This window comes from Ailuropoda melanoleuca, chromosome 1, assembly GCF_002007445.2.
Source record: "Ailuropoda melanoleuca isolate Jingjing chromosome 1, ASM200744v2, whole genome shotgun sequence".
Taxonomy (NCBI): domain Eukaryota; kingdom Metazoa; phylum Chordata; class Mammalia; order Carnivora; family Ursidae; genus Ailuropoda; species Ailuropoda melanoleuca.
The window spans coordinates 109,942,878-109,964,122 of record NC_048218.1 but is presented as its reverse complement, the minus strand read 5'-3'; the positions used below and the strand labels follow the sequence as shown (position 1 = coordinate 109,964,122).

Sequence of the window (21,245 nt, the reverse complement as noted above, 5' to 3'; positions counted from 1 at the left end):
GAACATTTTTCTGTTTAGAGAATCATGAGCGAATAAGGGCCGGAAAAATGACAGGAAACGCTCACCCCAGTGAATTGCCAAGCGGCCCCACTTTCAGGGCAGCTGCCGCGGCACCAGGTGCGACATGATGGGAAGCAGGTGGCAGGTAGATCACACACGCGGGAACCACGGGAACCGTGAGCCACGCTGCACCCGGATGGGAGCCAGTGTTGGGCACGCCGGGGCAGGAACAGGGAGACCACGGGCACTTCCGGAAGGCTCCCTAAGATGCAGGAAGAACCCCGGGACCTGAGCCCCAGCTCTGGTGGCCTGGTCATCAGGGGAGACGGCAGACGGGAGCCACTCCGAAGGGCTCGACATGCATGTTTCCCGTTTCCTGTTGTCTGTGTCCTGACAGGCATCTGGGGGCCTTGCTGACTAGGTCCTGTTTGTTCCTACTCCGCCAACCCCAACGGTCCAGAGCCCACAGCCACACGTCCTCTCTCTACCCTCACACCCAGCCGTGACCCCACCCTGCTGCCCAGGCCAGGTGCCAGGACAGGGGACACCCAGAGCCCAGGGTCTGTGTCCCCCAGACTAGCCCCTCGCCTGCCTCGCCTCTTCCTCCATAGAAACCCCGAGAAAGCCCCGGCGATGCTCCCCCAGCCCCTCTGCCTCCCGCACAACCTGCTGTGCCCATCCTCTCAGGGACTGGGGGGCTGTGACAGATGGCATCAGCTCTGAGCCAGCGGTCAGTGCCCTCCATAAATTACACCCAGACACGTATCCTGCCTGGAACAAGGCCGCTGAGGGGAGGGCACCTGACATGACAAGCAGGTGATGCAGCCCACAGGGGATCAGAGCCGCCACGCCTGTAGTCCACTGGGTGGATGACAAAAGCGTCATGGTGGCCAGTCACGCTCAAGGGAAGGGCTGGGGGCCGAGGCTGCGAGCACAAGGTGCAGTGACATCTAGGACCAGGAGGAGAGGCGAGACCAAGCAAGACTGGCCAGACGTCAACCACTGTTGAGAGAGGAGACAGGTGTCCTGCAGGGGCTGTCATGTCCTCTGCCTCCATGCACAAGTGAAATTTCCATAAACAAGTTCTCGAGCCCCCTGAGGGCAAGGCTGGTCTGACTTGTTCAGGCTGCACCCGTCACCTAGGTCGGATCTGCACACAGTAGGCACACCGCAGTGAGCCGGGCCTCCTCGGTGTCATAGGGGGTCCGTGTTCTTCCTCCGCACGGCAGGTGAGGCCGCCATGCCTCTCCCTGCACGTTCCCCGAGCACGTGCCCAGGAGCCACGCACTCACCCCACACCTTTCCAAGCCACACGCAGTTCTGAGCTTCCCCGGACACAGAGTGGACGTCCCCTCCCTGAAGGACCCCATGTGAGGGCACAACCACGGGCTCCATCTCTGCACACAGAAGCAGGCGGAGTGGGGAGGACCAGGTGAGTGACCCTGGGGAGAAGGTCCCCAAGCCCCCTTCCAGCGCCCATGGTCCGGGCAGCAATGGTCACACTCCAGGATCAGCACAGAACCTTGTCCCAGAAAGGACACGCCAACACGGTTTGAGCCATCTGCTTAGAAGCATGCCCTTAGCGGCACACAAGGGACATACTCTCACCGTCCTGGGTGGCCCCTGGGCCCCGGCAACCCCATGTGGCCCACAGGCATGGAGCCAGCCCTCCAGCAGCAAACACAGTCTCCACCCAAGGAAACCGCGCCTGGAGCACGAGGGCCCCGCTTTCCGCTGCCGCCTCCTGCCTCCCAGGGCCCGCACAGAACTGGGGCGGCCGCCGGTAGGCAGGGCGGGGGCGAGTGTCTACAGGCGGCCTCACAGAAACGACAGGTTCCTCAGAATTCCAAACACCTACTGGTTTTTCAGGAAACAATGTTTATTTCCTGCTCGTTAAGGAATAATTAAAGAAATCCAGGCTCATCCTGGATGAATGCAGGAAGCTCTGAAAATTAACATTCAAGGCGCACGACTCAGCGAGAACCACAGTCCTTCTGGGACCCTCCCTCCAGCCCTCCCCCTACGGCAGGCACCTATGTGCACACACACGTTCTGGAAGCAGGGCTTCCGCCCCGCGGGTCATCCTGCACATACTCCGACCACATCATGTCTGCCCTGGGGCCCGCCTCTCCAGCTGAGCGTGGACCACACATGCGCTGCCTTCTCCTCCCAGCTGGTCCCAGTCCTGACCACACTCAGCCCAGCTCCGGCCTCCCCGCTGCCCTGAAATTTCCAGGCAGAGCCCCTCGCTCCCCCGTCGGTCCACCGCGGGCACAGCACATCTGCAGAAACAGCAAGACTCCACAGTGGGACGCAGCTGGTGGACGAGCACGCAGCACTGACAGCTCGGAGCGGCTCCCGGGACAAGGGCATTGGAGCAGGGAGGGACAGCGGGCCATCAGGTCTCCTCATGTTTCACGGGCCAGGACACTAAGGCACGAGATGCGAGGGTGCCAGTGAGTCCTCACGGCTCCCCGGCGAGTCCTGGCCCCTCGATCAAGCCCAGGGGAAGCTCAAGGAGGGGGAAGGATGGGGCACAGGAAGGACGGATGCAAACACACACCCCAGCGATCTCTGGCTCTCGGACGGGTTTCCATGGGAACATCGAGAGTAACACAGATAACCAACCCGATAAGAACACTGACTTCCAGAGAAGGGCCCTGTCATCAGAGCAAATGTAAGCCTAAAATGGCTCCAGGAAATGGAGAAAAGGTCAAAAATATTGTGCACATCTGTGGCCAGCCGAGGACAAGGGGTAAATAAACAGCCAGTGACTGTGGAGAGCAGGGCAGACATGCTCACGGTCTGGGTCTGACTGCCCGGCAGGGACCTTCGTGAGGACGGATGTGTTTGGATCACAGTGCGTGTGATTTCCAAGCCCACTTGCGGGGCTCGCTGCATCCTGTACACCGGACGCTGGGACACGTGCCGCGTCTCCGCAAAGCAGGGCTGGAGCAGACTGGACTGAAAGCACATTTTAAAAATACTCAACACCATCGACACACAAAAGAACAGAGAGGCCTAATTCTCAGCTGTCTGGCAGCGACCTTGACGGGGCGGGGGGGATCTACACTGAACTTCCAGAGATGGAAACATAGCCTCTGAGACCAACACTGTGCCAGACCAACGGGTGGACAGCAGGTCACAACTCGCAGGAGACGAGGCCAGTCTCCTGGACAGCTCCACAGCAGAAACCATCCAGAATGAAAGAAAAGGAAAAAGAGCCCAAAATAAAAAAGGATCATCAGTGAGCTGTGGGATGTCAAGATCCCGACACAGGTGAACCGAGGTCCCAAAGGAGGGGGGAGACGCATAAGGAGTATTTGAGGGCTTTCTCCCCCAAAGGACGAAACCATAAACCTAACGAGACGCCCAAACACTGTGAAGAAAACCACATTGGAGGCACGTCAACATCAAATAGCTTAAAGCCAGCAGTGACGAGAGAATCTGGAAAGCAGCTGGAGAAAAAACACCATGTTTCGTACGGAGAACCAGAGTGCCGTCCTTGGAAACAGTATGGCAGAGCAAACACCTGTTGGCCCACAATTCTATACCCAGTGAAAAGAAACTCCAGAAATTAGGGCAAAACGAAGACTGAGCAGATTCATCACCAGCTGGCCCATCCTTCTTTCAGCAGAGAAACCACGTGGAGACACCCTGGCGAATCCCACGCGGTCCGAGAGCAGCAGAGTAAATACCCACGACACTGTGCTTGTGCCTTCTCTCTTCCAAGGAGAACGGCGTGTTTGTGCAAACAAAAATGGTAACAACACAGAACGGGGTTTATGACAAAAAGTAAAACGTGCACGATTCCGCAAAGGCCAAGAAGGGAGGTGCATTCCGTGAGCTTCTCAGACAGAGCCAAGGAATGTGCTGCAGACCCCAGGGCAGCCACCACACTTATAGAGCCAACAGTGCTAACCCATCAGCCAACACAGGCGCGAGGGCCGAGTCACAGAACATACTCTGTAAACCTACGAACCAGCAAAAAAAGTAAAAAAACGACAAGGAACAGATGGGATGAACCACAGTGGGCCGACAGCACAGCCGGGCGAACATGGACTATCGGATTCGAGGTAGAAAAGGCAAACCCAGCCCTTTAAATAAAAAGACACAAACTGGCTGGAAAAAAAAAAAAAAAAAGAAAGGATGGAAAAAGACATGCTTCCTGACAATAATAGAAGGAAAGCTGGAACAGACGCACTAACACAGGACAAAATTAGAATTCCAGGTAAAGAGGGCCATTTCTTTTTAAGATTTTATTTATTAGAGAGCCAGAGAGAGAGAGAGAGCGTGTGCACACAAGGGGGGCGGGGAGAAGCAGAGGCAGAGGGAGAAGCGGACACCCCGCTGTGCAGGAAGCCCAATGCGGGGCTTGATCCCAGAACCCCGAGATCATGACCTGAGCCCAAGGCAGACACTTAACATGTGTACACACATACGCATGCTCTCCTGCCTGTACACAATCCACCCACAGATATCCATACACACTCACATACATATACACGCCTCCACCACGTCCCACAGCAGCCCACACGCCATGTGGCTCTGCGTGTGCTGCACCTGCTATCTCGAATGTGTGCACATCTCTCAATTAAAATATCAAAACCAGAGTCCCAAACACAAGTACGTGTCCTGGTGAAAGAGCCAAGTCGTGACTGAAAAGGGACATCTCTCATACACCAGCAAACCGGACAGCCTAGAAGAAATGGATCAACCCCTACAAACACTCAACCTACCGAGACTGAATCACAAAGAAACAGAAAATCTGAACAGACTTACTTCTAGCAAGGAAACTGAATCGGTGATCAAGATGCCTAGACACAGAAAAGCCCAAGACTGGATGGCTTCACTGGTGAACTCCACCAAACATTAAAGGAAGAACACCAACCCTTCTCAAACTCTAAGAAAGCTTCCAAATTCACTCTATGGGGCCAGCATTACCCTGAAACCAAAACCAGAGGATACTACCAGAAAAGACAACTACCCGCCAATATCCCGGATGCAGAAATCCCTAACAAAACAAAACAGGAGCAAACAGAGGCTTTCATCAGTACGTTATACACCATGATCAAGTGGGATGCATTCCAGGGATGCAAGGATGGTTCAATATCCACAAATCGATCCATGTGGTATCACATTAACAAGAGAAAGGATAAAAATCATACGGTCACCTCAACAGATGCAGAAAAAGCATTTGACAAAATTCAATGTCCTTTCATGATAAAAACTCTCAACACAGTGGGTACAGAGGGAACATTTCTCAACACAGTGAAAGCACGTACGCCAAGCCCACAGCACACATCGTCCCCAACAGTGAGAACAGGAGAGCTTTTCCTGCAACATCAGGAACTAGACAAGGGGGCCCACTCCTGCCACTTCTATTCAACAGTGTAAGTTCCAGCCTCAGCAGTCAGGCATGAGAAGGAAATCAAACCGTCTCTATCTGCAAATGACTTATTGTCTACAGAAAACCCTGAAGAGGCCACCAAGAATCTGTCAGAACCAAGAAATGAATTCAGTAAAGTTTCAGGATGCAACATTAACATACAGAAATCTGTTGTATTTCTGTGCATGAACATGAATGTTCAAAGAAACAGAACAATCGTATTTGCAACTGCATCGAAGAGAATAGAATACCTAGGAATACGTTTAATAAAAAAAATAAGGCAAGTCTGATGATATTTTCAAAGATTTTATTTATTTATCAGAGGCACAGGGAGAGTGAGAGACAGAGACAGAGAACAAGAGCAGGGGAAGCAGCGGGCAGAGGAAGAAGCAGGCTCCCTGCTGAGAAGGTAGCCCGATGCAGGGCTCAATCCCCGGACCCTGGGATCATGACCTGAGCTGAAGGCAGATGCTCAACTGACTGAGCCACCCAGGCGCCCCAAGTCTGATGACCTGAGGAGACGCGTGGAACACGTGCCATCCCCAGAAGAGGCCCAGTGGATGCCTGCCATGTGTGCCCCGAGTGGGGTGCCCATGCAAAGGGACAGTGATGTCACAGCTGGGACATAAGCCCAAGAGGCCCCTCCTGGGCCGGGGTGAGGCTACGGGCTCAGAGCTGCAGGTGGCATTCATGGGAGCCACACCAGCAGCTGCTTCAAAAAGGAAGAAAGTGACAGGCAAGGACTGGAGCTGTATCCTGAGCTGATGAAGGAAAGAAGGGGACAGGACAGCGAGCCCCCGGGTGACATCTCATCCGGAGAACAAGACCCAGACCATGCTTCCCCTGGGACAGCCTCTCCGCCCTCCACTCTGGTCAGGGGAGGCCCATCTCTCCAGCGTCAGGCATCCGTGCCCCCTCCCCCAAGCAGAAGCAGGAGGTCCAGCAGACCCCTCCCTCACTCTGGGGATGCAACAGCCCACACAAGAGGACACTGATAAGTGGGCTGCACACAGGGTCATGCACTAAGAAAATAAATAAACAGAACAAAGCTAGGGAGAAGACATTTACAAATCAGCTGTCTAAGGAAGGACAAGATCAGAATCTATAAAGACTCCCATTGTCCTGGGGGCGGGGGACAGGTGCGTTGTAAGAGACCCAGAGTGGGGGTAGGGACAGTCTCCCGGGTACAATAGGGGGGCAGGGGGCAACCAGGCTGGTGGCACTGCTTACCACCGAGTCACTGAGTGAACCTGTCCCCACAAGAACCAGGATGCTGACCTCTGGTCACTGGAAAGACAGATTTGGACGGTGGGGGGAGGGCACACCGTTCCATCAGCAGCATGTGCTCTGACGGTCCTGGTGGCCAGCGGAACCCTCATCCAGAAGCTTCCTCAGGAGGGGCAGGAGGAAGCCACAGGCCCAGGAAAGCTCGAAGCAGCACCAAGAGAGCCCCGGGCCACCAGGCACCCTGGCCCCGGACAAAACACACGTTCTGACCCGCATTTAGGAGGTGCTGGAGACCCCACCGTGACAGCGAGCCCCACACGCCACACAGGACAGACACGCTCACACTCCACACTCCTCCTTGATACTTCCCCAAAAACACAGGTGTCGGGCAGGGAGGAGGCCCTGGAGGCCTCTTGTGTGGGCGGAGCCACAGCGGCTCCCCAAGACAGGAGCCCAGAGACTGCCCCTCCCCAGCACAGGCTGCCAGGGCACCACAGACAGGCAGCTCTGCGCCCAGCGAAACAACGTCACGGCCAGAAGCCACACCGGCCCGAGGTGGAGAACTGCTTCCTACTTTCATCCCCGGGAAAGATGAGGCAGCCTTCCCCAGATGGGGTCCCACAGAATGACAGGGTGCCACAGGAGAAAGGGTTCTAGCACCGACCCATTCAGAGCAAGTGGGACCTTACAACTGGATGTTTCAGGATCCCTGCTACCCCTCAAGGAAAAGGGGGGGGCAGCGTCCAGGTCCCTCACGCCGCCTGCCCCTGAGGCCAAGTGTTCTCCTGCCTGTGCTCAGCACCAAAACTGCAGCCAGTGTGACCACGACCCACTCCGCCTGCAAGTCAAGGACAAATGCCGGGGCCTGGCATTCTGCATCCTGCGCAGGGGCTGGCCTGCGTCTGCAGCCGTTGTGGTACTCACCCAGCCCTGCACACAGGGACATCCTCGTGACTCTGCTGTATGAGCCACGCTGGCAGGGGGCCTCTCCTCCCCCTCGCTCATCAAGGGGACATCTGTCTACTCTTTCTACCAAGTCCTTTAACCGTGACCTTCCCTGAGAAAAGTTCTGACTCTGCGCAGAGTTAACCCCTCCCTCCCACCACGACCACCTGCTCAGGACCCCTCTGGGTCCACCCTGAGGGAGGCTGGCCAGTCAGGTGGGTGTGGCTCCATGTCCCTGTGTCCCCCCCCAAGTCCTCGAAGGGCAGGGAAGGCCAGTGTCAAGGTCCAAGGACACCAGGCGCACCGAGAGCCCAGGCGTTAGCGAGGCCTGGGCTTGATCTCTGCAGGGCTGAACCTGTCCCAGGAAGGTCTTAAAACACCAGCGCTCTGCTGCCACAGGCAAGGGGGGCTGGCATCATCAAACGTCACCAACTGACCCCAGAAGGGACCTGCAAGGCAGAGAAGCGCGCACAGGGCCTCACGACCCAGCCAGCGCCCTCCAGCCTGGAACCGGCTCAGGCGCTGGGGCCGCACTAGGGCTAGCGCTTTTCTTTGTGCAAAGGAATCACGGGTGGTGAGGCGGGAGCTGTGGGTGATTGACAGCTGGGCGGCGCGAAAGCGCAGGGCCGTCTGGGAGGTCACACCTGGCACGCCGTTGCCCCAGAGGCGGCTCCGGTGACCCGTGCACGACGCGGGCGGCGCTTACCGTGGCCAGTTCATCAAACTTGCCGAAGAGCTCGTTGAGCAGCTTCACCAGCTCCTGCGCCGTGCACTGTGACGCCAAGCCCGTGAAGCCCACGATGTCCGCGAAGAGGATGCTGCAAGAAAAAGGCACCGGGCTGCCTCCTCCACAGGCTCGCGGGGCCCAGCCTCCCGGGCAGCCCGCGGCCCCCAGAGCTGTGCGGAAGCCTGCCTTTACCAGCACCCCAAAATAAACCTGTTTATTCCTCAGGGCGGGCTGGAAGGGAAGAGTCCGTGTTCCCATTTGACAGGCGGCAGCACCGGGGGCTGGGGGAAGTGGGGGGTGCCCTCACAGCCATGGGGGGGTGACACGCTGGGGCCAGGCAGAGCTCCTGCTGACACCCCAGGACACAGGTGGGGCACAGCTCCACGGCCACCAGACCTGCCCCCAACCCAAGATGACCTATGACCAGTGGCCAGCGAGCACAAGGGATGTGCCTGTAGGAAGTGAGTGGGCCTCCTCGCCCCTTTCCCCTCCTGCCGGCTGATGAGACAACGGAGCCCCAGTGTCGTTGGAGCCCCAGTGTTGTCGGAGCCCCACTGTGGATTCCAGAGCTTCACGGAGGGGCCCGCTGGATCTGCATTGGGACAGGGCCCCACCTGGTGGGATGGAAGCCTGGTGTGTGGGCATCCGTTTACTACAGCGCTGGGCAGGTCTAAACAACAGTGCCCACCCCCCCAAAACACAGGCTCCTTCCTGGACACTTTACAGCCCTGAAGCCACATGCAGCACAGCGGTGCCATCACTGTGATTTCTGCTGGATACAGAATTCCTGACAGTCTAGCTCAGCCCTTGAACGTGCCACCCCCAGTCCCCGCCTCCACCACTCCCCATGAAAAATCATACATTGGTCTTGTTGGCAGTGACACGTCACTTCTCTCCCACTTCTCTCCTGGTCTCTGGATCTTAGTGGCTCTCTGTGTGTGTCCTAACTGAGCTTCTTCAATGTGTAGGTGAGCATTTTTCATCAAATTTGAGACATTTGGAGGCATATTTTTTTTTCAAATATTCTTTCTGCCCCTTTCCTCTCCTCCGGGACTCACTATGGGCATGTTGTTGGGCAGGCCAGTGTCCCCGGAGTCTTTGGGCCTCTGTTCTCTCTCCGTCACCCTTTTTTCATTCCATTCATCAGGTTCCATGATCTCAATTGTCTGCCTTCAAGTTCAGCAATTCTATCTTCAACCCGCTCAAATCTGCTCCATGTGGAGCCCCCACAGTGATCTTTTTGTTTTAATTATAGTGTTTTTTAAAGTTGTAATTTCTGGAAGTCTTTCTCATGTTCTCCTTTATTTAGACACAGTTTGTTCTTTGAATGTATGTAAAATAGGTGATTTAAGGGCACCTGGGTGGTTCAGTCAGTTAAGCATCTGCCTTCGGCTCAGGTCATGATCCCGGGGTCCTGGGATCAAGTCCCGCATTGGGCTCCCTGGTGAGATGGGAGTCTCTTCTCCCTCTCCTTCTGCCCCTCCCCCACTCATGCTCTCTCTCAAATAAATAAATAAAATCTTTGAAAAAGTAGGTGATTTAGTTTTGTCTAGAATTCTGATGTGAGGGCTTCCTCTGAGACACCTTCTATTGGCTGCTTTTCTCGTTCCTTTGTGAGCCATACATTTGTGTCTTCTTGCATGTTGCATATATTTTTACGGAAAACTGGATAATATAATGTGGCAACTCTGAAAATCAGAACCGCCCCCCCACCTCAGGATTGGGGTTGTTTTTGTTGCTGTTGCTACGTTGTTATTAGTTCAGTGACTTTTCTGACAAATTCTGTAAAGTCTGCTTTCTTCCTCATGTGGGGCCATTACAATCTCTGGTTGGTTAGCCTAGTGGTCAGCTAATGACTGGACAGAAAATTCCTCACATGCCTGGAGCCAGTAGGTCTCTCTCAGTCTTTGATGATGCACACTCAGCCTGGCAGCTTCCAATTCTGTCTTAGTCTGCTCTTCCTGCTTGCACACAGCCTCAAGGTCAGCCTCAAGACCTCAAGGACGGCCTGGGGGTCCTCGTGGTCTTTCCTGAGCATGCACACAGCCCTCCCCTTGTGCATGGTCTTCTGATTCGCAGAAATATTCCCAGAGCCTTTCAAAGCACCTGACAGACATCTCGTTCCCCAGTTTTAAGTTTTTAGTGCCCTGCTGCTTGCCTCAGCTGTTATCACTGCCTCTGACAGCTCTGATGTTAAACAATTGTCGCTGATTGTTTTTAACAAATGTCCCAGGGCAAAAGCTGTTCACACTGAGTGTTGAGTCAGGTCAAATAAAGACAAGCCATGAGCAAGGCTTTCCAGGGAATTCCCAGCCAGTCAAATAATGACATAGTTCTCTGAGAATCTTTCAAAGCCCAACCCCATTCTGTCCCCTCAGGTGGCTGTCAGTGGACAGGTTTTCACTGTGATTGCAGCTGCTGGTTTTCAAAGCTATTGTGGAGCTAAAAACAGTGGAACAGGGTAAGTCAGAACTCTACAAAGTTCACTGTTTTTACCAAGACTTAGCTGTTTTTTCTTAAATAAATATTCCTGGATTCTTGCAAGGCTTTGGTTCATTTCCAGCATTCTGACAATGTTGACTCTGACAGTTTTTGTCAGTATTGTCATTGCTTCTATGGAGGAGAGGATTTTCCCATGTCCTTACTCCTCTGTTCCTGGTGGCATCAGCCTATTAGTTGTGAATGGTGTACTGACTCGGGACTTGAATCCTGGAGTGATGAGGAACCAGTGAGGGACTCTAACAAGGATGGTGAGGAGGTCAAAGATGTTCTCATCTGGGCTGTAGGAAGCCATCTCTCACCCTGGCTTCCTCTCCTATCTCAGAGCTGTCACACCTGCACCTGCTGGGAGTGAGGCATCCACCAGGGGATGTGGGTGGAGATTTTTCAGCCTCACAAGGAAATGGTGACTTTCCACATGTGTGTCTGTTGTCCCAGGCCAGAAAAGAGGGAGAGAAAGGCACATGGGCACCCGTGCACTAGGCTCACCTCCACCTGCCGCCCCAGGAGGTCCTTGACATCTGATGCCTTCTCTGCTGTGTGCAGATGCTCTACACCCCTCCCCCCAGGCACTCCCTGGATTGTTCTGGTGGTCTGGTCTCAGCAGGGGGCTGGGTCACTGTGCCATGTCCTTACCCACGAAGGAGAGACAGTAGGTGAATGGGAAGTCTAGGTGGATGTCAGCAGCAGCCCATCCCAGGCCCGGCCCCATCCCCACCACTCACTGGCTTCGCTTTCAACCTCAGTTTCCTCACCTGCAAGTGGAGGTGACAGTGCCTGGGCTTCCGGGGCTGAAACGCTGGCCCCACATACTGGGACCTTAACCCTACTGGGCTCAGCGTCCTCCAGAGGACAACACTGGTCCTTTCTGAGAGGCACAGCAGTGGGAGTGAGTATGCTCACCAGGCAGCAGCTGGCCACGCCGGCTCACACACAGGGATGGCTCGGACCCTGATGGGGAGGGGCTGGCAGCTTACTTAGCTCATTCCAAATGGACAAGCACCAGCTCGTGGGGACTCAGTCCACAGCACTCAACACAGACAGAGGGAGATTTTAATCCTGTGGTGTCTGCAGGGGCCCAGGGGCAACCACCACGGCCTGCCTGAGTGGCACTTATGTAAAGTGCAACACTCAGCTAGTTTAAGTACTTTTAAAGGGAATGCACGATTGAACGGAATAAAATTATTTTTAACTGGATCTTTAAAAACAAGCACGCAGACCTCACAGTGTGTCTGGGGCAAGCTGATTCACCCTAGGGCTGTTTCTTCACCTGTAAATCGGGAACAATCCCTCCCTCCTGGGGCTGCCATGAGAGGAACAGAGTGAGGAAGAGGACGCCTACCCCAGGCCCTGGCACCAAGCAGAAGAACGCTCAGCTGTTACCCTGATATGGGCCAAGTCAGCCCAAATTCCGCCGCCCAAACCAGTTCAGGGACAGAGTGCCAACCCTCTCTAGCCCACGCAGGAAATGGGAGGTGAGGAATAGTGGGACAGAGCAGCTGTGACACCCATCACCCAAGAATTCTCCAGCCCCACCCTCCATGGGACCGGCTTCCTGGCAGACAGGTGCTCACCTGGGCCTCCCGACCCACATCTGACCCCTCCTCCCCTCAAAGGGGGGTCCTCCACCCCCATCTTCCCATGGCCTCCCCCCTCTACCATCACCTCCACCCCCACCTTCGCTTCCCATCGCCATCACCTTCTCTACCACGTCCATCAGCCCCCATATCCACCACCTCCGCTTCCCTCCACACTCGCACCATCACCCTCCCCCCTCTCTTTCTCCATCACCCTCCACCCCTGCAATCACCTCCACCACCTCCACCTGCATCTCCTCCATCACCTTCACTTGAGCCCAAGGCCCACCAGCGCCAGGCCAGCGCGAGCCCTACCTCACATTGTCATGCCGCTGGATGTAAATCTTGTGGAAAATCCTCTCAGGGGGCTTCAGGAAGTCCTCCTTCATCTCCATGGCAACGTTCCGGGGCAGAAGGCTCATAAGCAGCCGCTCCTGGACAGGAGAGACAGGCCCGTGTGAAACCACAGGGGCTTCCCCGCGAGACCTCAATCACTCCACCGGGGCTGGTGCATGAGGGGCTGCCCTGCATGAAGGGCTGCAGACCCTCCTCACGGGCGCCAGCATGCGGTCTGGTCCAGCAGATCCTGCCTGGCCCCCGAGCCCCAGCACATTGGGCCCAGGCCTGGCCTGTCATTACACAGGTGACTCGCTCCCAGAGCACTGGGTAGGGACCAGCATCACCTCCGGAACACCCAGGCCACCGTGGCGACCCTCCCCCTTTGCCCACCCACCCGTGTGCCCCAGCTACAGCGAGCAGGGGTCACAGGCAGGAAACACCACTGCCTCTGACCAGGATGGCCCGGCCTCCCTCCCCAGCCCACCGCCCAACACGGGCCTGAGAGGGATCCCAAGACAGGCTGTAAAAGCCCATTCCCCGGGACCAGCAGGGGTCCCCTGATCTCATGGAGATAAACAGACAACACTGCATTTCCCCCTGGTCTCCTCTTCTGATTTCTTCCTTCTCTAGGGGGGTGAGATGTTTTCTTCCCCACCCCCGCCCCCCCCCGAGAATGAAACAAACACCCAGGCTTTTCCAGAGGAGCCCTGCTGCCCTAGAGACTCCATCCCTCTTCACGGACTCAGTTTCCTCATCCAGATTCTGCCTCTCTTCCTCTCGGGGATCCTTGCCTGACCTCAACCCCACTGGCCCTTGACCAACCAGTCACACCTGCATCAGAGGCCCATCCCTCGGTCTCTCTCACTCCCCTTCCCACCCTGCTTCGGAAAGCAAACAAGAGATCGGGGTTGAAATCCCATGTAGAATTAGGAAGGACAACCTGCTTACAAGTGCAAACACATGAGAGACAGGGCAAGAGAAGCCCCTCCCTCATTCCATCCCTCCAGCCCCAGGCTCTGCTCTGGGCCCCCCCAACCCCTCAGCTACAGCCTGTCCCATCACCAGAGGAACTCTAGCAAAACCCTCGAGCACCTGGCATCCCCCAGCCCAGAGCAGGCAGCCAGTGACTCTCCTGGACCACAGATCCATTCTGTGAGGCCACGTCCCTGCCTGGAGCAGCCATAATCCCATGTAACGACCTCAGGGGGATGATCAGAGCAACAGCAGTGACAGTGGTCACACAGAGCCCAGCAGGCCTCTGGGAAATGGCCATGATGGCCATGGAGGCCATGGAGGCCTGGGGCGGGATGTGCAGGCTCCAGCCCTCTTGCCAGATTCCACAGAACCCTTCCTGTGCCTGGGACAATGTATCCCACACACTTGAGAAGCTTCCCTAGGGAGTGTATCTCCACGTAGGCTGCCGAGGGGGAAGGCCAGGCCCAGCGCCACAGGATGCTGGGAGGAGCCAAGTGTGGGTCAGGCCGGCCCGGGTCTTGGGCCCGGAGCCTGTGCCCGGAGCCGTGTGCCCCGAGCGAGGCTGCTCCACCCTGAGCCCCACACACACAGCTGCCAAAGGGACAGACTCCGAGGCAGAGGAGGGACATCACAATAGTGCAATGGCCTCTGGCCACTCTTGACATCGGGTCACCTGGGGGGAGATGCCCCCGAGTCCTGGCCGAGCACACAGGCTCCAGATGCAGAAGTGTCCAGGCCGAGCATGTGAGGACAGCCCCAGGGGCTAAAAAGCCACTGCACATGGCGTGGGAGCTGGTGGGTGACTGGGGCCTGGCTGGTGGACACCCACCCCCTCCTTAGCTGGGGGTCTTTTGGGGCGAGACTGAGACACAGTCTGCAGGTGGCTGGCGGTGCCAGAGGTGGAGGGAGCCCAAGCGGGGCTCACTCGGGCCACCCCATGGACAGGCCAAGAGCAGCATCAGCAACTCCAACACCTGGAAACTTCTGGAAATGCCCTGAGGCACAAGGTGGGGACACAGATGCAGCCGGACACTACAGAAGGCCGCCCACAAAGGGCCCGAAGAGCACACAGGGCAGCTTCACGCTCTCTTCTGGGGAAGACCCAATGTCATGGGGCCCCACACCCTGGGCCACCTGGGCCGCCGAGCCACAATTAGGGGCTCAGGGGCGGTACCTACACCTGAGTGCCCCGCACGGAGGGTCCCTGGGGAAAAGGATGGCTGCCTGCCCTTGCATCCCAGCTCTGCCTCTTTGGGACCATCAGTTCAGCCCTATTGGAATTCCGTCACATCAGACTGGGAGACAGTCCCACACCTTCCTGAGCAGGTGCTCTGAGAAGGGGTCACTGCACTGCAGGGCCCCACTCCCCATCATGCCTGCCACACTTCCGAGGCCCACCGCTCAGGGCTCGGCTCTTAAATCCCTCATCTGCACCTACAAAAATGCTACATCAGATCAAACAAGGGCGGCTGCTTCCCCCCACGTGCATCACACCCTCCTCCCCATCACCCTGGAACCACCCTCTCTCCGAGGACGCCGGCTTTGGCACACCTCTAGGACCTGGTCTCTCCATCACCTCAGCTGCCTTGCATGATCTGGAGGTAGGATAGGGAACCTGAGTCAGCCGCAGACCAAGGGCTGCACCAGGAGGGAAGGAGGACCTGAAAAGGCAGAGGGGACAGGAGGGCAACATGCTGGAAACACTGGGCAGTGGCATCAGGCGCTGGGAGAGAGGCCGAGGCAGAGCTGGCCACTGTCCCCAGATCCCTTTTCCACCTCTAGCACGACTAGCCCCTTGCTCTCATCTGGGGCTTGGTGACCTAAAATAAACACTTCATTGTCCAGCCTCCCCTCACAGCTAGAGGCCCACGATTTAGGGTTTGAAAGGCCACATGAGGACTTCTGGAATGTTCCTTAAAGATAGCCTGTTCTTCCTTTTCTCCCTCTGTTGCTGGGGATATAGTTATGATGTCCGGCTCCCTACCTACCACCTTGGTTCATGAGGATGAGGGCCACGCACTAACAATGGCAGACCAGTTAACAGATGGAGACTGGGTTGTCAGGGTGGCATGGATCAGCTCTGCCACGTCAACCATAATGGGCCTCCCTGGAACCCAAATATGAGGGAAAGAGCGCTCCCGCATGCATAAGCCATTGTCATATGAAATTCCAAAGGGCAGGCTGTCCTTCTGACCAAAGGCTCAGCATCCGCTCCACCCATGAGATTAGCGATGGTGCCTAAAGCCGACAACGTAACCAAGAGTAAAAGCATGCGACTTTCCCACTGGGAGCAAAACACCATCTGGCAAGATCAAGGACCCGTCCCCGATTACAAACAGCGAAACCTGGGACAGCATCGTTCTCTGACATCATAACGATATTACCTGAACTCCACATCCAATCTCCAGCCCAGCCTAACGCCCCAAACTGCAGTACACACTGCGAACGCTGCGTGAGGAGCACACAAACACGGACGCCTTCCAACTGGCAAAATAAAATACAAAGCCAGAAATCAAAAGGGAAGATTTATGAAGATGGAGCCTACAAAGCATCCCAGCGTCCCATGAACGTGACTACATTTATCTTGACGATCAACCTGTGACTTCAAATGAACACAGTATTCCTAAAAAGCGTTCGGTATTTAAGGAACAGCTGTGAGGACTCTGCTGCCAGGACACTTGGCCCTCCTCTTCCTCCTCCAGCTCAAGTCCCGGGTGTTACATGTGAAAGTCATGAGAAGACCCCGAAAGACAGAGGGAAAGAGATGCAGACGCGGGGACTGGGGAGCAGCCCAGACTCATTCCGTTTGCCTCGTCCCCCAGACTGAGAGCTGGAGATGAGGCAGCCCAGAAATATCCAGAAACGCCAGCAGGCACCAGAGTGCGCTCCCCGCAAACCCAGCTCTCTCTGGCCAAAGGGCCAGGAGAGGGGCAGCCTCATGAGAGGAAAACTGTAGACATCAATGGCTCTGCTGCAGGGAAACCAATGAAACTCCTGCACACGTCCACACTCCCCCGCTGTGAGGAGGACCGAGCGCACAAGGACACCAGTAGCCCGGCCTTTCTGCACGGTAGCACACACACCCTGCTCAGAGTCAGGGGAGACCAAGGGCTCTCCCGCTCCTCCGTCCCGGCAGGAGCCAGACCCCCTCTCCAGCATGGCAATAAGGAGGAACCACCACGCGCCCCAACAGAGGCCCAGTGTGGACCCTGGACTTCCCACTGCACGCGGAAGTGTCAAGGCGGCGGCCCCTTTCCCTGCCAAGTGAGGAAGTCACAGAAAAAATGCTCAGAGTAGGTCTTCAATGTTCCTATCAAGAGGGAAAAAAAAAGCATAACTCTGTGAAGTGAAGCATGCTAGCTAAACTTATTGTGGTGGTCACCTCACAACATATGCATAAACCAAATCGTTACGTGGCACACTTTAAACTTACAGGATGTTATATGTCAATGATATCTCAATACAACTGGCAATGGAGGACGTATAGCATTTCCAACAGATGGCATTGGAGCAACTGGAATGCCACAGGCAAAAAAAAAAAAAAAATTAGCCTGGATCTAAACTTCACACGTGATGCAAATATTAACTCAAAATACATCAAATATTTCAACGTAAAATATAAAACTTTGAAACTTTTACAAAACACGTAAGAGAAATCTTTGGGATCTGGGACCAGACGAAGAGTTCTTAGACTTGACCCCAAAAGCACAAGCCATAAGAGGGCAAGTTGACAAACCCAACTTCAGCAAAATCAGAACCATTTGCTCTGCAAAAAAAAACTTAGTTACGAGGATAAAAAGACAAGCTACAGACAGGGAAGAAATGTTTGCAAACCACATACCTGCCAAAGAACTAGTACCTGTAATATGTAAAGAACTCCCCAGCTCGATGATGATAATGATAAATAAATAGATGATAGATATGATAGACAGATAGATACATAGACATGATAGGTTCACTGATATGATTAATAGACAATAGATTGATAGATCGATGATAGATAGATCGATCCAGTTAGAAAATGGGCAAAAGACATCAACAGACATTTCTCCAAAGAGGACACAGAGATGGCAAATAACCACATGAAAAGATGTTCAACGTCAGAGCCCCTTGGGAAATGCAAATTCAAGTCACCGTGATACATCAGTACACACCTATCAGAAGTGTTACAACAGCAAACAGTGACACCACCACCTGCTGGCGAGGGTGCAGAGAAACGGGATCCCTCAGACTCTGTGGTTGGGAGTGAAAAATGATCCAAACACTCTGGAAAGCAGCTTCACAATTTCTCAGTAAACTAAACACGCAACTACCACACGACCCAGCAACTGTGTACTCCCGGACATTCAGCCCAGAGCAGCGAAGACTCATGTCCACACACGAAACTGCAGGAATGTTCACAGCAACGCTGTTCGCGATCGCCCCGAACTGGAAACCACTGAGATGTCCTTCAGCAGGTGAGCAGTCAGTCCAACAGTGGTCCATCCACACACAGCACGGAACACAACTGGCAAGGAAAGGGGGTGAGCCATGGACACAGCCAGAACGTGGATCGATCTCCAGAGGAATGTGGGAAATGCCAACCCCGGAAGTCTACATGCCATTGGGCTCCACGCACAGTACTTTCCTGAGAGGACACCTTCATAGACACGGACGACGGATCGGCGGTTGCCAGCTCCGGGCTGGAAGTGGGGAGGGGGTGTGGGGGTCCATGCGGTGCCAGCATGTTCTGCGTCTTGGCCGCAACTGCTCAGTCTCCTGCGGCTAGGGAAGCGAGGTGAGGGGGACGTGGGATGTCTCTCTCTTGCTGCTCACAATCATACGTGCGTCTGTAATCAGCGCAAACTAGAAAGGCTTTATTAAGAGAAAACGATGAATCCGGGTGTGGAGAAAACCCTCATACATTGCTGGTGGGAACGGAAAATGGTAAAGCCACGTTTAAAATGCTCAACAGTCCCCACGAGACCCACGATTCCACTTCTGGCCATCCACCCAAGAGAAATGAAAACCCCTGCCAGCCCACGCTCACACGGGAGCGTTCTCCGGAGCACTGTCCGTGACAGCCACAGAGTGGGGATGACCCGGGCGTCCACGCAGCTCTGACTCACAGGCTGCAACATGGACACGTCTCCAGACCCCGATGCTCAAGCCACACGCCAGGGGCCACACACACCGCACGACCCCATTCCTACGAAGCTCCCAGAACAGGAAGTCCACGGAGACGGACACAGACCAGGGAGTGTCCAGGTCCGGGCGGGGGGGGTCACTGCCAAAAGGCACAAGTTTCTTCCCGGTTGATGAAAACGTCCTACAATTAGATTATGATGATGATTACTGTAAATATGGGAAAACCATTTAGTTGTTTCGAACTGGAAACTGAATTTGATGGTATGTAAACTATAGATCTGTACGGCCTATTTTTTTTTTTAATTAAAAAGTAAGTAACTGTAGTTCTTCTGGAAGGATCCGGGAATTGGCCGGACCACGTTGAAAACCCATAGTGGAAGATCAAACACGCCCGTTTCCCTTGTTACAATGACAAACTAAGGATACGCTTTATAAACGGCTGGACGTTATTCCGCAATGGTGTTTGAGGAATGGCAGGGCCCTGGGAGCGGAGGCCCCTCTGTTCAGGGCGCGAGGCTGATCTCAGGGCGGGGTCTCATGAGACAGGCTTCCTGGAGTGGCGGGGAGGAGGCCACCTGCGAGCTACAAGGTGACCTGCAGAGGCCTCTCATCCCATCCCCACGCTCTCCAGCTGTGACGGCCTCGGAGCTCAGGGTTAGACCCCAGTGGGAAGCCAGGAACATGCTGAGACCCCCAAGTGGTCTTCACCACTGGTGGGGCAACCGTTCCAGACTCATCCCGACCCCTCCAGGCCAGGGAGACAGAGCTGCAGCTTACCACCTACCTGCTCTGTCACACACAACACCAGTGACCCCCATCTGGCTGCCTGAATGCCGCCTACTGCTCCCCACTTCCCAGCCTCTACCTGGCAAACTCCTACACATCCTTCAGAGCCCCAGCCAAATGATGCCCTGCCCCTTCTCCACACAACAGGTCCCACGGACCCCCCCATCCTCCCTGTGGCGCACCCCTGGGTACCAGGCTGGAGTTGTGTCCCATGCACACTTACATCAAGTCTTGCCGAGTGAAGGCTGGCACCAGCCTCCCACCATCCCAGCATCTCCACCGCCTGCCATGCGCCAGGCATTCAGATGTGCGGAGCCATGGATGACCCCCCCTCCCACACGGAAATCCCATAACTGCTTCAGCTCTAGAACTTATGGCCCCACAAGTTCAATTCACAACACGGGGTGCCTTAGCTCTACTGGCCTCTTGGGGGGAAATGCTCTCTCACGCTGTCTGGGTGAGCCAGCCCCGTGTCCCTGCAGGCAGGGGAAGGCGTCATGGACAGAGGTGTCGAGAGTGCACTTCTAGCCGAGATGCTATGCTAAGGGCCACGTGGGGAGCAAAGTGGTCGTGGGTGACAGGCAGTCAGAGGCTGAAGGACGTCACGTCACCCGTCAGGCGCAGAAAGGTCTACTTGAACAGAGATAAACTGCCTGTCTCTGCTGCTCGGCAGGCCCCGGGCATGTCCACACATGCACAGGGCCCAACTGGACCCGGGTAGGCACCTGGGCCACGGCCAGCACAGCCGGGTGAGCTCGGGCTGCAGCAGCCGACTCCGCGAGCTTGGTCTGTCGGTCGGAGGAGTGTGTTTCCCTGCCGGCTGTCGGCCAGGGCTGCTCTCAGCACCCCAGGCCGCTGCAGTCCTGGACGTGGCCCCTCCATCCTGAGGTCCCCCAGTGCTCCTCCTGCCCAGAGCCCCTCGGAGTCCCCTCAGCCCCAGCCAGAGGAAACACCCATCTTTCAAACCCCCCAGGTGATGAGGTCAGACCCACCTGGAGAATCTCCCTTTTGTCATCATGTCCCATAATCAGGCCAGTGACCCCAGAGCAGCCTGAGCTGGCGAGTGAGAGACCCAGGGACAGTCAGTGACTGGCTCACAAGGCCAAGAACCCAGTCCAGGAGGCTGCACAGGCCTCCTGCCTCACGACTCAGAGCAGGAAGGAAGGGGGGGAGCACAGCCGACGACCCCTCCTTCAACAGCCCCGGCCTCCTTCTCCACTTCCAACTGTACCATTCTACTTCACGTGGCACCCAGGAAAGAGGCCACATAGGGAGTCCTGAGGCTGGGGGCCAATCCAGCCCTGGGCACCGTGAGGCCTCTCGACCATGACCCAGCCAGGAGGTACGGCCAGCCTCTCCGTACCCCCAAACCATGCACCTGGCTTCTGCATGAACTTGGCAGGTGCCACGAACTGAAGTGTGTCCCCTCAAAGTTCCTGGGTTGAAGTCCTAATCCCCAATGTGACTATATTTGCAGGGGGGCTTTCAGGAGATAATTAAGGTTTAATGAAGCCAAAGGGTGGGATCCTAATCTGACAGGACTAGTGTCCTGATAAGAAGAGAAAGCAGCATCTCTCTCTTTACAGGCACCAAGAAAAGGCCATGCAAGGGGCTTTAAGCATCCAGCGGGATGCACCTGCCTCATGTGCAGGTA

The 21,245-nt window shown here is 55.5% G+C and overlaps 1 protein-coding gene across 1 annotated transcript in view; it reads right to left on the bottom strand.

Annotated features, from left to right (window-relative positions):
• Positions 1-21,245, bottom strand: part of ADCY1 (adenylate cyclase 1) — a 108,622-nt gene that overhangs the window by 60,405 nt on the left and 26,972 nt on the right. The window contains exons 3-4 of the mRNA XM_011229861.3: positions 12,680-12,798; positions 8,268-8,379 (exon numbers count right to left, since the gene is read on the bottom strand). Coding sequence (XP_011228163.1) covers positions 8,268-8,379; positions 12,680-12,798 — 231 coding nt within the window. The remainder of the gene's footprint in view (positions 1-8,267; positions 8,380-12,679; positions 12,799-21,245) is intronic.